Here is a 16867-nt window from a genome sequence, read left to right as displayed (position 1 = left end):
TATCTGATAAAGGGATAATATTCAAAATATATAATGAACGTATACAACTAAACATCAAGAAAACATTCTGAATAAAAAATTGGCAGAGTACCCAAACACATTACAAAGATGACATACAGATGGCAAAGACACATGAGAAGATACTCCGTTATCACTCATCATCAGGGAAATGCAAATCAAAACCACAATGAGATATATGACATCAGAACAGCTAGTATCAAACAGACAAGAAGTAACAAATATTGGCAAGTATGTGGAGAAAAAGGATCCCTCATGCACGCTTGGTGGGATGTAAAGTGGTATAGCCACTGTGGAAAACAAAATGGAAATTCCCCCCAAAATGAAAAATTGGGTGCCTGGTGGCTCCATCAATCAGTTAAGTGTCTGACTTGATTTTGGCCCGGGTCATGATTTCACGGTGGGTTTGAGCCCTGCACTGGGCTCTGCGTCATGTGGAGCCTGCATGGGATTCTCTGTCTCCCTCTCTGTCTCACGCTTCCCTGCTCGTGTGCGCACACTTGCACGCTCTCTCAAAAATAAACTTTAAGAAAAAACTAAAAATTGAATTACTGGGGTGCCTGGCTGGCTCAGTTGGGAGAAGTGTGTGACTCTTGATCTTGGGGTCATGAGTTCAAGCCCCACAGTGGGTGTAGAGATTACTTAAAAAAAATAAAATATGTAAAATAGAATTACCATGTGATCCAGTAATTCCACTATTGGGTATTTACCCAAAAGAAATGAAACACTAATTCAAGAAGATACATACACTCCTGTTTGCTGCAGCAGTATTTACAATAGCCAAGATAGGGAAGCAACCCAAGTGTCTGTCCATTGACAGATGATTGGATAAAAAAGATGTCACACACACACACACACACACACACACACACACACACACACACACACACAGAGGAATACTACACAGATATAAAAAGGGTTGCAGTCTTGCCATCTGCAATAACATGGATGTACAACGGATATCATGTTAAATGAAGTAAGCCAGAGAACAAATACCATATGATTTCATTTATATGTGCAATCTAAAAATCAGAAAGCAGAAACAGACCCATAAATACAGAGAACTGACGGTTGCCAGAGAAGAGGGTAGTATGGCCATCGGTGAAGGGGAGTGGGAGATCTAGGTTTCCAGTTATGGAATAAATAGGTCACAGGGATAAAAGGTACAGTGTAAGGAATGCAATTGGTGGTATTGTAATAGTGTTGTATGGGGACAGATGGTAGCTCTGTCACTTGTGAACATACAGCATAATGTATGGAGATGTTGAATTACTATGTTGTACACTGTGTATCGACTATATATCAATTTAAAAAATACACAACTCTGAAACAAAAACAAAAAAGAAGCACTGACTTCTGCGGGCAGGTTAAGCATCCAACTCTTGATTTTGACTCAGATCATGATCTCATGGGTTTGTAGGATCAAGCCCTGCATCAGGCTCTGCAGTGGCAGCATGGAGCTTGCTTGGGATTTTCTCTCTCCCTCTCTCTCTCTGCACCTCCCTACCCTTGCACTCTCTCAAAATAAACAAACATTAAAAAATAAAAAAGGAAAGGAAAGAAGAAGCAGACTGATAGGACAAAGATTTTGGGACAGAGAATTCAAAATAATTAAGGCTAGGGGTGACTGGGTGGCTCAGTCAGCTAAGCATTGGCTCAGGTCATGATCTCACAGCTCATGAATTCAAGCCCTGTGTTGGGCTCTGTGCTGATAGCTCGGAGCCTGGAGCCTGCTTCGGATTCTGTGTCTGCCTCTCTCTGCTCCTCTCCCACTTGTGTGTATGGAAATGGTGGACAACATATGCAAGATCTTATAGGTGGTTTTAGCAAAGAGAAACTATAAATAAAAATGCTAGAAATGAAAAGTACTGTAATAGAGATGATGAATGCTTTTGACTGGCTCATCAGTGGATTGAACAGTGCTGAGGAGAGATCAGTAAACTTAAAGATAAATCAACATAAATTACCCTAACTGAAACACATACACACACATACACACACACACACACACACACACACACACACACACACACAGTGAAGGAAAAATGAAAACAAAATAATCCCAGAAGAGAACATATAAGAGCTGTGGGACAGTATCAGTCTAACATATGCATATAATTGGAATCCTAAGAGGAGAAGAGAAAGATAGGGCAGAAGAAATATCTGAATAATAGCAAGAAAACTTCCAAAAATTTAAATCACAGACATCAAACCGTAGATCCAGGAAGCTCACAGAATACATAGCAGGATAAATACTTGAAACACGCACCAAGGAAAAACAAATCTCTTCCAGATGCCTTCACTGGTAAATTCTACCAAACATTTAAGGAATAAATAACACCAATTCTATAATTCTCTTCCAGAAAAGATTAATTTTTTAAGGTCAGCATTACTCTGATACCAAATAGGATGAAGACAGAAAAACTATACATACCAATATCCTTCTTGCATATAGATGAAAAAATCCTCAGCAAAATATTAGCAAAACCAGTATCACCTATTAGAATGGCTAAAATTAAAAAGTGCTGACAGTACCAAGTGTCTGTAAGATCCAACTAGAACTCTCACATGTTGCTGTTAGTAATGTAAAATGGCAGTGCCACTTCTGGAAAAGTAGGTATCCAAGGATACATACTCTTTGGAATGTCCTGAATGACCCTCAGGTTTGACAATTGCTAGAACAACTCATAGAACTTAGAGAAATACTTATAGTTTTATTATACAAAAGATCAAAACCAGGCAAAAGAAAAGACGCATACAGTCAGGTCTAGGAGAGTCCCAATGGGAAGCTTCCTTGTGACCAGAGCATTTAAAAAAATCTTTTTTTAAATGTTTTTATTTATTTTTGAGACAGAGAGAGACAGAGCATGAGCAGGGGAGGGGCAGAGAGAGAGGGAGAGAGACACAGAATCCCAAGCAGGCTCCAGGCTCTGAGCTGTCAGCACAGAGCCCGACGCAAGGCTCAGACTCATGAACTGTGAGATCATGACCTGAGCCGAAGTCGGACGCTCAACCGACTGAGCCACCCAGGCGCCCCACCAGAGCATTTTATCTTCCCGAAACAACTATGGATGATAATACAGAGTACTGCCTACTGGGGAAGCTCATCTGAGCTTCAGTATGCAGAGATTTTATTGGGATTTCATAAAGTAAGCATGACAGACTCACTGGCAATGAGCCTGAACTATTCAGGCTGATATCAAGTGACTATGAACCCCAATCCTCTAATCACATGATCAGTCTTTCTAACATGCCAGCCCCCATCCTGAATTATCTCATTAGCATAAGCTATCAGGACCCACCATAAATAACAAAGACAATTCTATCATTCAGGACATTCCATGGAGTATGCACCCCAGGAACCAGGGACAAAGACCAGCCAGATCTTTATCACACACCCAGCAATCCCATTCCAAGGCATATATTACTCTAGAGGATGAAAACTCATGTTCACACAAAAATCTACACACAAATGTTTATAAGATTCATAATCACCCTAAACTGGAAATAACCCAAATGTCCTTCAATGGGTAAACAGTGGTACGCCCATACAGTGAACTACTACTCAGCAATAAAGGAAGTGCTGATTCATACAACATGGATGAAACCCAATGCATTTTGCTAAGTGAAAGGCTATGACACTCTGGTAAAGGGAAAATTAAAAGGACAGAGAACAGATCATGGTTGCCAGGAGTTGTGGGGGCAGTGGGAAGGATTTACTTAACACAAGGGAACTCTGAGGGTAACTGAACTGTTTTATGCAGTTATTATGGTGGCAGATACACAACTCTGTATTTGTCAAAACCCACAGAACTGCACTGTACCACAAAGACTAAATTTTAATGTATGTAAATTTAGAAATCAACCAGGATATGTGGGGAGGACAAAATGCAGACTATAACAGATGAATCTTACTTTATCACAAATGAATCATTTAATCACACTGAAGAGGATGGTGCAGAAAAGAATGAATGTAACTCTGAATCTTAGGACCTAAATAACTTTGGGAAAGTGACAGGATACTGAAGGCTAAAAACAAAAAACTGTAAATCAGCACTGCCCTGTAGTTGGTAAACTTGTTCCTCACAAAGGCATAGGTAGGTCAACAGTTCTGAAACTACTTGGTTTATATATTACAGTTAAACAAGTAAGTATATATAGTGTAGCTGGGCCGCCTGGGTGGCTCAGTCGGTTGAATGTCCAATTCTTGATTTCAGAGCTCAGGTCGAGATCTTGTGATTGGTGGGATCAAGCCCCACATGGGGCTCTGTGCTGACAGTGCAGAGTCTGCTTGGGATTCTCTCTCTGCCCCTCTCCTGCTCACACACACACCCTCTCTCAAAACCAATAAATAAACATTTAAAAAATAAATATACTATAGCCAATGAGAGACAGGCTGTTAGAGAAAGCTATAATAAAAGGGAAGGCTATAATGAGCACTATGGAGTTGGGACTGGTGTTGTAGGCATCAATTACAGACTCATGATTTATCTTCTTAAAACAGATTTGCATATACATACATATACAAAGACATAGAGATGTTTGCATGACCAAGTATACAGGTGGTTTCCTACTCTCTCCATTGATAAGGACTAGAAGCAGTGACACTCCAGAAACAACACACACACCTTAACACTCCAATCTTACTTTTTAAATACCACTGTCCATAAAAAGAGGCGGAGGAAAGATAAGATGAGCCTGGAGCATCTTGTGGGGGGAGAAGAGGGAAAGGAGGAGGAAGGAACATACCAAAAGGATACAAAAGCTAACCTGAAAGAGCTTCCAATAGCCAAAACTAGAACTGAACTTTAAAATAATGACATACTGGATCATAAAGAATAAAATAATATCCATGAGTGCACACTGATATAAATAAGTGGTCGAATAAAAAGCTAAATGGGAAAGAAGGGACTTTTCCTTACAAAATTCTAATAATAAATGTATAAGGAACAGGGAAATAGAAAACAATTAGAACACTGCAGTCATAATTGTTGTAGGCAAGATCCACCAGTAGGTGCTAAAGGTAGTAGTAAGAGTTTAAGCAGAAAGAGTATTTGCCTCAAATATTTAGTAATTACAAAGGGAAAAACTGTAAATAAAGTGTGAATCCTGGCAGACACCAACTTGACCACCTAATCAAGATTAGCGTCATCAATAATAAATACCTGCACTATATATAGCCCCTGATACACTGCAATGAGAAGGGCATATCACATCTGTGGTAGTTTTCCCAATAATGCTTAATCTCAGTTAAATATGAGAAAATATCAAACAAACCCAAATAAGGGAACATTCTATAAAATAATTGGTCCTCTTCGAAAATATCAAGGTCATGAAAAACTGGAAAGACTTGAGAACTGTCACTGACCAGAGGATACTAAAGAAACATGACAACTAAATGCAATGTGGGATGCTGGACTGGATCCTGGAACAGAAAAAGGAAATTAATACAATAACTGGTGGGGTGTCTGGGTGGCTTAATCAGTTAAGCAGCCAACTCTTGATACCAGCTATGGTCATGATCTCGTGGTTTGTGGGATCGAGCCCTGCTTCGGGCTCTGCGCTGATAGCACAGAGCCGCTTGGGATTCTCTCTCTCCCTTTAACTCTGCCCTTCACCTCCCTGCTCACATGTGTGCATTTTCTCTCCCAAAATAAACATTAAAAAATAAATTAACTGGTGAAATCTGAATAAATTCTGTAGTTAACAGTACTGTAAACAAGACTAATTTCCTAGTTTTGATTACTATTCTACAGTTATAGAAGATGTTAACAAAAGCAGAAGCTGAGTAAGCTGCATGATGGGAATATGGGAACTCTGTCAGGACTTTTGTATCTCTTTGTAAATCTAAAATTACCTCAAAATAAAAAGTTTAAAAAAATAGGAAAATCTGGAGCTTTAAAATTATTAGGTATAAAAATGCTGGATTTGGTTCAAGTGTGAAGAACTAAAAAAAGTACCAGACCAGCAATTCATTCCATCCTTGCCAGTGGTGTGGAACCTTCAGAGAATCACCTAACCTCCCTAAACTGCATGTTTCTCTGACAAATGGGTAGGACACACAAATCATCTACCTCAAAGGTTACTTAAGGATTCAATGACACAGTTGGTCAAAGCTGTCCAGAAACCACGTTTGTGCACACTGCAAGCATTAACTGCTATATCCTTTGGCTTAAGAGAAAACATTCATTAAGAAGAAATTTTCTAGGAAAGAAACACGAAATAAAAATACTAATACTAATACTGGGGGCACTTGCTAGCTCATATGGTAGAGCAAGGGATTCTTGATCTGGGGTCATGAGTTCAAGCCCCAAGTTGGTGGTAGAGTTTACTTAAAAAAAAAAAATAAATAGTGAAACAAGGTAATGGTGGAAGGAAAAGACTTAAAAGATACACAAAGTGCCAGAAAGTAGAAGCACAGTAGAGGAACTCATTGGAAATTTATGTCCACTACTCATGATTTGCACAGACTGTAGGTGATGACAGCTACATGTAGGAGAATGGGAGTGAAAGGGGGGGTCTGCTCTTGCAGACCAGATCATGAACAACCAATGCAAAGAGGGAAAAGGAACTGGTACCTTCTCCTATGCCTTCTCCTCCTCTTACTGCTACCTAAAGTCTAGCATAGCCAAAGCAGGCATATCACCCCAAGGAAGAGGGAAGATTTCCTGGCACCACTGAGGAATTCAGTGCAGACTTACTATATATAACACGACTAGAATTTGGGAAAGTAATTATATTTTTCAAAGATCCCACTACTGGGGTGCCTGGAAGGCTCAGGTGGTTAAGCGTCTGATTTTGGCTCAGGTCATGATCTTGTGGTTGGTGAGTTCGAGCCCTGTGTCAGGCTCTATGCTGATAGCTCAGAGGCTGGAGCCTGCTTCCATTTCTGTGTCTCCCACCATCTCTGCACCTCCCCCGCTCATATTCTCTCAAAAATAAACAAACATTTAAAAAAAAAAAAAGATCCAGCACTACTAAATGCTAACAGGTCCTTCACCTTTGAAATCGTTTGGTCTTCAAGAGCAATGGAATGAGAGAGCATCCCAAGCAGACTCTGCACTGACGGCGCAAAGCGTGAAGTGGGGCTCGGATTCATAAACCATTATTAGATCATAACTGGAGCCGAGACCAAGAGTTAGATGTTTAAACCAACTGAGCCACCCAGGTGCCCCTTTCAGCCTTCTTATGATTCTAGAACAGGACAGTACCCCATACAAAAGTAAACACAAAACTAATCAAATGTTCACCTTTTTGACTTAAAAATCATGCTTTTTCAAACCGAAACGTTCTATACTAAAAAAACCATGAAGTTCCCATTAATATCAACAGAGCAGAAGCCAGCAATTGTTATCTGTAAAGGTGTGAGAGTAAATATTTGAGGCTCTGGAGCCAACAGGTTTCCTTAGCGGCTACTCAGGTCTGCCTTTGTACGGCAAAAGCAGTCACTGACAAACTATAAATGAATGGATATTAATATGTTCCAAAACCACTTTGTTTCCAAAAATAAACAGCCGTAGGGATTTGGCTCAAGGACGGTAGTTGTCTACCTAGAGAGAATGGCAGACACTTGTTAACTGAATCCCATTTTTCTCAATGGACTGAAAATTTATATATGCTGCCTATTTCTTACCATTTTATAATTCACAAACAAAATTACTTGAAGTGAACTGGAGCCCAACAAAATAGGCATCATTTTCTTCACCATAATGGAACTGCTTTTGAGTACTCATTCTGTCCTTTAGTTACCTACCAGTTTGTTCTTGGTTTTTGGTACAACATGTTTCCAACTTTAATTACAAAACAGAGAATTTTATACCAGGAGGGCAGGTTCAATATCATTTCTTTAGAACCTTGCATTTTTTGCTTTTCAAGAGATAGACTTTATTCTTAAATATGGACTCAGAATATACGAATAAGTTTGCTTCCTAAAATACATGAGAATACAACAATTAAGCTCAAATATTTTCCCTACAAAGTTTTTGTGCAAGTGTAAAGAACCAAATACTTTCCAATTTTCCTACAGCTGTAACAACCGAAAATAATCTTGCTACCAAAGTAAACTGAAATCCTACTAATTTAAAAGGGTTTCAGTTGCCCGGGTGGCTCAGTGGGTTAAATATCTGACTTTTTTTCCTCTTCCAATGTTTACTTTTGAGAGTGACACAGTGCGAGTGGGGTAGGGGCAGAGAGAGGGAGACGCAGAATCTGAAGCAGGCTCCAGGCTCTGAACTGTCAGCACAGAGCCCGACCTGGGGCTCAAACTCACAAACCACGAGATCATGACCTGAGTTGAAGTCAGATGCTTAACTGACTGAGCCACCCAAACACCCTGACTCATTTTTTTTTTTTTTTTTTTTTTTCAGAAAGAGACAGCATGAGTGGGATAGGGGCAGAGAGATAGGGAGAGAGCAAATCCCGTGCAGGCTTTGTGCCACCAGCTGTGTAGCCTGATGCAGGGCTTGATCCCGCGAACTGTGAGATCATGACCTAAGCAGAAATCAAGAACTGGACACTTAACCAACTGAGCCACCCAGGCACCTCAAGTGTCTGACTCTTGATCTCAGTTCAGATCTTGATCACAGGGTCATGAGTTGAAGCCCCATATTTTAAAAAAAAAGGAAAAAAAAAAGAAAAAAAAATTATGGGGAACCTGGGTGGCTCAGTGAGCTGAGCATCTAACTCAACTTCAGCTCAGATCATGATCTTTGGGTTTGTGAGATCGAGCCCCACGTGAGGCTCTGCTTGAGATTCTCTCTCTCCCTCTCTCTGCCCCTCCCCCACTAGCACCTGCACTCTCTCTCAAAATATAAATTAAAAAAAAATTTTTTTTAAATAAAATGGTCTAAACCAGCTCTCAACTCATCGAAAATAAGGAGAGCACTCCTGATTGTTTTTATACATAGCCTGAAAGCATCAGAAGAGCTAGAAAAATACTTAAGACAAAAATGTACCATGATCCAAATATCACTATGTTATTCTAGGGAATCCACTCACTAAAAAAACTGCAAGGTCATGAAAATTAAGAGCAAAGATTAAGAACATCTATGATTTTAAAAAGTATATCCAGACGCCTGGGTGCTTCAGTAAATTAGACATCTGGCTTTTGTTCTCAGCTCAGGTCTTGATCTCAGGGTTGTGAGTTCAAGCCTCACTTTAGGCTCTTGCAATGGGCATGAAGCCTACTTAAAAAAAAAAGTATTGGGGCGCCTGGGTGGCGCAGTTGGTTAAGCGTCCGACTTCAGCCAGGTCACGATCTCGCGGTCCGGGAGTTCGAGCCCCGCGTCAGGCTCTGGGCTGATGGCTCGGAGCCTGGAGCCTGTTTCCGATTCTGTGTCTCCCTCTCTCTCTGCCCCTCCCCCGTTCATGCTCTGACTCTCTCTGTCCCAAAAATAAATAAAGGTTGAAAAAAAAAAAATTAAAAAAAAAAAAAAAAAAAGTATACATCCTCCCAATAAATGAAAGAGAGATACCTCAAAATGCTACCCTGTAGATTAATGACCTAAGAGAATCTCATGATTAAATCATGTGTGCTAGAAGCTTTACAAGTAAATTTTCCCAAATGAGCAGTCTACTCTCAGGCTTCTCTTAGTTCTTAACCACATGTAGTTTCCCATATTTTAAAAATAAATAAAATTACAAAGATACACAGGAAAGCACTGAGTTCTATATCAAATAAAAGTGAAGAAAGAGCTGCTAACAGTGAGAGATTCAAAGTAGTCAAACGTATTTGTGTTTGCGGGTTCCAACTAATGAACCTCATTAAAAAAAAAAATCTACTAATCAATCCGTACAATGGTTTGCCCTCAACACTAACGGTGCAAAATTGTTGCTTTATACCTTCATCTATTACAATGCAGTATAGAGGTTAACAAAAAGTCGGATTAAAAAAATGTCAACAAAATGTGATAAACTGAAAAACATTTCTAAGAGATACTGAAATGTGTTAAAGAATGTATTAGTTATGTTTTAGAGCACTGCATGATAAACTACCTAATAACTACATGACACTACACCAACACTATCATGTTAGTAAGTGAATGCTAAATTTTTACTTCTCATATGATTATAGTACTTAAATATTTCCAACTAACTTTAAAAATTTTTTTAAATGTTTATTTATTTTTGAGAGAGAGAGAGAGACAGAGCATGAATGGGGAAGGGGCAGAGAGAGAGAAGGAAACACAGAATCTGAAGCAGGCTCCAGGCTCCGAGCTGTCAGCACTGGGCCTGACGTGGGGCTCAAACTCATGAACCGTGAGATCATGACCTGAGCTGAAGTCAGATGCTTAACTGAGCCACCCAGGCGCCCCTCCAACTAGCTTTTAAGGAGAAAAAGCAACCATATATATTACCAAGAGTGTAAGAGTATAAAATATAAGTAAGTGTTAATTTCCTCATGCATTTACTACTAACAGTCTATAGAGCTTAACAGCCTCAACTGTACACAGGCAATGTGAATAGGAAAAAAAAAGGGTGGGGGGCTTCCTGTCCCACTTTTAATAAATTGCAGAGGCATAATATTTTCTCAAGTTCATTTTATTAACAAAAAGTGCGACCTGTTTTGAACAAAAGCCAACCATGAATCACAGAATTTGGCAAGACAGTAGACATGGAAAAGCAAACAATCTTCATTAAGTAAAATATAAGTAGAGGAGGTGCCTCTCACATGTATTATATTCATGCTTCTTCAATAGTCTCTTACCAACTTTCAGTGTATTTTTTCACAAATGCTATAGCAGCTCAAACACAAATCCAGGAGCACAATGGAAAGTTTGGCAATTATTTTGGGCTAATTAAGTATGAAAGTAAACATTATACCACAGTTTCATGTAAACCACTGTGCAATGTGTAGGAATCTTTAAACATATTGACATTGGAAACAATGTCCAACTAATGAAAATAAAAGAGACAAGAGGGCTGTAAAATACTTGTTGCACTACAGCTGTTTAATAAAAGGCAGGAAAAACTGAAATAATTGTAAATGATCTTCCGTGTGTTCATATGGAACATGACCAATTCACATGAACTTAACTCATTTAAAATTCTGTATGTAAAAGTCATATAATAGAAAGATTATGCCATTAATCAGTGTGTCTACACCTGAACAAACAAGAAAAGATAAATAAATTAACTTGTAGTCAGCCAACATACTCCAAAGAGGAGATTCAGTCTACTTTTGCTTTATTTATTCACATAAAGTATCTACAGGGCAGAATCTATACATAAGTAATTTTTCTCTTCCCTAATTTACAGGCATTAATGAAGCTATAAACTACGATTAAAACCCAAACTATAAAGGTGGTCATTTAAACACAACTGAGAATCTAGCCAAGGATAGAGGAGTACCGAGACTGAGCAAGTTACTGAGCGCATGCACGGTCTCTACGTACACTGTCCGGCAGTTAACCACCTTTCTATTGCAGGAAACAAACTGCCTTTTAGGAATATACTGATTTACTAAATTAATTGAGGACTACACTGTTAATTCATTACATTACACAAAATTCTTCCCACACTGCTAATTTTGTCCTGTGTACTAATGTCATATACTACAATTGTGCTACTTTCTAAAGTTTCAGAAATACTATTTCAGGTAGAGATGATGAAAAAAAATAAGACCAAATCTGATTATCTGACCGATGACAAATTGAGCACCAACTACAGCAAATCTCAGGGTCAAGGTAGCTTGCAAGTCAGTTCTCTGGATTTGAAAATTACCTTCCGCTGTTTCCATCAGTATTAAAGCTGAGGTCTTCAGGGCCTATTTGTTCACCATCAGGAAAACTGGAATGCGTATCTAAGATAAAAAATTAAAAGCAGATAACAGTTTTTAAAGACCAGTATTTTCTTTTCCATGTCTTTAAGTGATCTTCCTAAGCATGTTAGTTAAGTGATAAAGATTAGTGGGTTGTAGACAAACCTCTGTCTTCATAGAAAATTTGTTATCTGAATCAGGTATAAGCAAGCACAAAGGGAAAAAAAAAACAAGAAAAAGTAAAATGTGTAATACCCATAATTAGAAGATGAAAGTCACTGCCTAACTTTGTTCTCCTGGGGACACTGTGGGAGCAGCTTGAAGAAAGGAACAGGAAATGATGATGACGTATATACTTTGAAGACTGACTTTGTAAACATTAAAATGTATCTTAAGGCAAATTAAATTGCACATGCAAATATCACTAAAAAATCCATCAGCACTCAAAATAACGTGACCAAAATCTAGCTGCTTCTTTCAGAAAAAGAAAATTACTAACAGTGTCATAATACCTAAAAACCATCAACTGCTCAGCTCTATTTTGGAAACAAAAAACAAAAAACAAAAAACAAAACTAGAACTTCAGGGAAATCTGTAAAATTGTAATGCCGAAAACTGTCATAAGCCTAACAATGTTGCCATTCCAGGAAATCTTGCAGAGGAATGCTAAGACTGATCATTAAAAGTCTCTGGATAAAATATTAGTAATGGGTGACGGATGTTAACTAAACTTACTGTGTTAATCATTTCCCAATACATACATACTACCAAATCATTATGTGGTACTCCTAAAACAAAACAAAAATACTAACAATGACTTTATCTCAGTGGGTTTTATTCCTAAAACTATTTTGGGAGGAAGAGGAAATTTAAAAAATGATGCTTCCATAAACTAAATGCATTTCTAAGAAGTCAGAAAAAAAATCTTTTAAAAAGTTTCCTTATTAAGCTAGGCTCCTAACATCTAATAACATCTGAACCCTCCCCAGGGGTTGATAAGCATTTTCTTATTATAAAAGAACAGATAGAAAATATTTAGGTATTGTAGGCTACAGACTGCCTCTATGGAAAAGTCTTCTCAGTTTTGTTTTTGTTTTTAAAAGCTCTGTACAACATAAATGCTATTTATGTTACAGGCTATACACTAGAGCAGGTTGCTGAGCCCGCTCCATTAAGTAGTATCCAGCAGGTATCTGACCAAACAGTACCTAGCACATTTTTTCAGTACTCACCATTTAGTTTACCCCATAGAATATTGTTTCACAAAAGACAATAATTAAAAAAGAAAAAGAAGCAGAAACAGCAGAGAAGCAGCAGCAGAAGCAAAAGAAGCAGCAGCAATAGCAGCAGAAGAGACGGTTTTATTAATCTCTGTGAAATGAGACCATGTGCCGCACCTTCATCTGGGGGCTGTGCCATGAAAGAGTCGTTAAATCCTCCCATGCTGGTGTGCTCTTCCTGCTCCTCATTCTCAGTGTCACATTCAATATCACTGTCACTGCTCATTCCTGGCATGAAAGAAGGGGAGAACATGTTTCTGAAATGAAACCACTGCTAGTGAAAGGAAAACAAAGTCTCCTCGCCCACTAAACTGAGATTCCTACTGAATTTTACCCTAGATCCCAAGACAGTGGAAGACACCAAACAAAACAAATAAAAAAGTAACCACACAAACCTCAGTTCTCATTAGTTATTTAGAGCAGTGGTTTTATTTTTGTTCTCAAAGATTAAAATTGCCCTTTCCACAAGTAGTGGAAAGTATCTGCAAGTAGTAATTTGAAACCAGTATTAATTTCATTATATTGAGAATATTTTTTCCAAAGCAAACAGTTTTTTCGAGAGTCATAAGAGATAATAGAAACTTTTAATCCTGATTCAATATGGATGTAATCGTTTCTAGCCTAAAACATATAAATGTTATCTAAATACATGGTTATACTTACACATATGCATGTATATAAGAAATTCCAAAAACTCTTAGCAATAAATGAGTTACTATCCCATTTCGGCCTCCAATTTTGTTTTTACATACATCAACTGACTCTTAAACGAAATATTCTAAGTGCACCCAGGTGGCTTAGTCAGTTAGGCATCTGACTCTTGATTTCAGTCCAGGTCATAATCTCACAATTTGTGAGTTTGAGCACCCTGCTGGGCTCTGAGCTGACAGTGTGGAGCCTGCTTGGGATTCTCTCTCCTCCTCTCTCTACCCCCTCCCCTACTTGTGCTCTCCCTTTCTCTGTCTCAAAATAAATAAATAAATAAACTTAAAACAAGAAAAAAGAAAAAGAAGAATTCTATAGAAAGTGCTTCTCTTTCAACAAGATAGTGACCAAGAAAATCTGGAAATCTTCCTGCTATAAACCCTTATACATGCTAAAGAAAATATAAAAAAAATATATGTTAATGAACAGCCCATTTAAAAGAAAGAGGAGAGAGGTGCCTGAGTGGCTCAGTTGGTTAAGCCTCCAACTTCAGGTCAGGTCATTATCTCACGGCTTGTGGGTTCGGGCCCCACATCGGACTCTGCACTGACAGCTCACAGCCTGGAGCCTGCTTCAGATTCTGTGTCTCCCTCTCTCTGCCCCTCCCCCACTTGCACTGTATCTCCCTTTCAAAAATAAATGAATGTTAAAAAAAAAAAAAAAAGAAGAGAAATACACAGGTACCAAAACAAACAGGAAAACTAACAGGTCAGATGCCACAGAAACCCAAGATTTAGATGTGAACATCTTTAATATTCCCTTGGACCCACCACAGAAAGGGAGTTGAATGACTAAAACTTATTTCCCTGCATAAAGCTAAAATTCTTATTGAAAGAATGGACTAGAAAAAGTCTGCCTACTGGTATAGGAATACAGTCTCCTGTCTGTTTCTGCTGGGCTCAGCTGATCTCAGAATTCAAACTAAGGCCTATGTGCCTAATTTAGGTTTGGGATTTAAAGTTGAGGTTTAAGTCTCAGGAAATTAATATAAAAATTGGTCAGGAGCTAGTGCTATTTGAATAAAGCAAATGGAAAATCTTCTGGAGTAAAGGTTCTAGGTAAGATGGAGTAATAAGCACATTCCATTCCATCTTTCCCACTAAATGAAGCTATAAAACCTGGACAGAATCCATGAAGCAGCTCTTTAAGGGTACTGAAAAGTAAATAGGAACAGGTATATTGGTGTAGACCAGAATTTGAAGTACCACCAAACTGTCAGATTTAACATTAAAAAAATTTTTTTTAATGTTTATTTATGTTTGAGAGAGAGAGGGAACGAGGGAGGGGCAGAGAGAGGGAGACACAGAATCTGAAGCAGGCTGTAGGCTCCGAACTGTCAGCACAGAGCTCGATACAGGGCTCGAACTAACAAACCGTGAGATCATGACCTGAGCTAAGTCGGACGCTTAACTGACTGAGCTACCCAGGTGCCCCAAACTGTCAGATTTAAATAAGATCCAGAATCTCATAACATATTAAAAATATCCACGATACAGGGTGCCTGGGTGACTCAGTCAGTTGAGTGTCTGACTCTTGATTTTGGCTCAGGTCATGATCCCAGAGTCATGGGATGGAGCCCTGTGTTGCGAGCCCAGTGTGGAGCCTGCTTAAGACTCTCTTTCCCTCTCCCTCTGCCCCTCTCTCCCACTTGCTCATGTTTCCTCTCTCTCTCTCTCTCTCTTTCAAATTAAAAAAGAAAAAAAAGAATCCAGGATACAATCCAAAATGAGTTCAGCATATGAAGACCTAGGAAAAGACAATCAACAAACATCAATGCTGAAATGAATGAGATGCTGGAAGTATCTAACTAACAAAGACTTTAGAGCAGATATAGAAGTGCTTCTGAATACTCTTAAAACATAAAAAAAAAAAAAAAAAAAAAAAGCTTCTCTGGAGGGAAGCTTCCACAATCCAGGTCATAAATTATCACAGGGGGGGGATGGATTTTTTTCAGGGGAGGGGTAGATGAGGCAGAAAAAGATTCTTAGAAAGGTGTGTTCTAATTAAAATTTACAAAACAAAAAAGGCAGGCAATCCACCTGAAATGAGTCAAGTGAAATACACAAATAGAAGGACAATACCATGATTTTTTCATAAATTAAGGACCTGTTTAATATGAGAAAGGAAACTTAAAAAATTACTAAACAGACTTTCCAGAAATGAAAGATATAGTCATTAAAATTAAAATATTAATAGATTTAAGCAAAGTTGGAAAAGAGGTTAGCAAACTTAAAGACAGAACTAAGGAAATTAAACAGAATATTAAAGAAATAGAAAAATGAATATCATTAAAAAGCAGTTAAAATATAAGGGGATAAATGGTAATAGTTCCACTGGTGTCAAACAGACTGCCACAGATAGCAAGAATAACAAAGGACAGACAATGCATTAAGAGAAAATGGCAGAAATTTTTCCAAAATTAATGAAACATTCTAAATTGAATGAAAATAAAAATTCAACATATCAAAATTTGGGAGATGTGGCTATAGCAGTGCTTACAGGGAAATTTATACCATTAAATGCTTACATTAGAGAAGTAAAAGGTCTCAAAGATCTAAGCATCTATTTTAAGAAACCAGAAAAAAGAGTAAATAAACTTAAAGCAAATAAAAGAAAGGAAATACAGAACAAAAATAAAATTTGCAGGAAACAACAGAAAAAGAAATCAGTGACACAAGAAGTTAGTTCTTTAAAAACATCAATAAAATTGAAAAGCTTCTAAGGAGACTAAGGAAAAAGAGAACAAAATTACTAATATCAGGAATAAAACAGGGGACATCACAACAGATTCTACAGACATTAAAATAATAACTTTATGCTCATGAAATTAAGAACATAAATGAGATGATAAGAAATTCTTTGATAGACACAAACTACCAAAGGTCACTCAGGTAAAAACAGATCACCTGAATAAGTATTTTACCTACTAAAGAAATACAACTTGTAGTTAAAAGAACTTCCAACAAAGAAAACTATAGCCCCAAATGGCTTTACCAGTGAATTCTTCCTCTTCTGTTTCCAAGAAGAGTTTTGTGTAGTACTATTTCTCCCTTAAATATTTAGAAGACATAGGCTGGGTGTATGGACATTTTTGAAATCTCCTTGT

The 16867-nt window shown here is 38.1% G+C and overlaps 1 protein-coding gene across 8 annotated transcripts in view; it reads right to left on the bottom strand.

The window, feature by feature from the left end:
- The window catches only part of TRIM37 (tripartite motif containing 37), a 146663-nt gene that overhangs the window by 3365 nt on the left and 126431 nt on the right, over positions 1–16867 (bottom strand). For 7 of the 8 annotated variants that reach the window (XM_086686827.1, XM_086686824.1, XM_025918370.2 and 4 more), the window contains 2 exons: positions 13174–13284; positions 10540–11818 (listed from right to left, as the gene is read on the bottom strand). In XM_086686827.1, the coding sequence (XP_086542953.1) occupies positions 11736–11818; positions 13174–13284 (194 nt within the window). In that variant the 3' untranslated portion in view covers positions 10540–11735. Of the gene's footprint in view, positions 1–10539; positions 11819–13173; positions 13285–16867 lie in introns of those variants that run through there. The other variant, XM_086686825.1, reaches the window with a different exon arrangement.

This window comes from Puma concolor, chromosome E1 (assembly GCF_028749965.1).
Source record: "Puma concolor isolate L17-30 chromosome E1, mPumCon1.1.hap2, whole genome shotgun sequence".
NCBI lineage: Eukaryota > Metazoa > Chordata > Mammalia > Carnivora > Felidae > Puma > Puma concolor.
The sequence above is the reverse complement of the archived record's forward strand: the minus strand, read 5'-3'. Positions and strand labels throughout refer to the sequence as shown.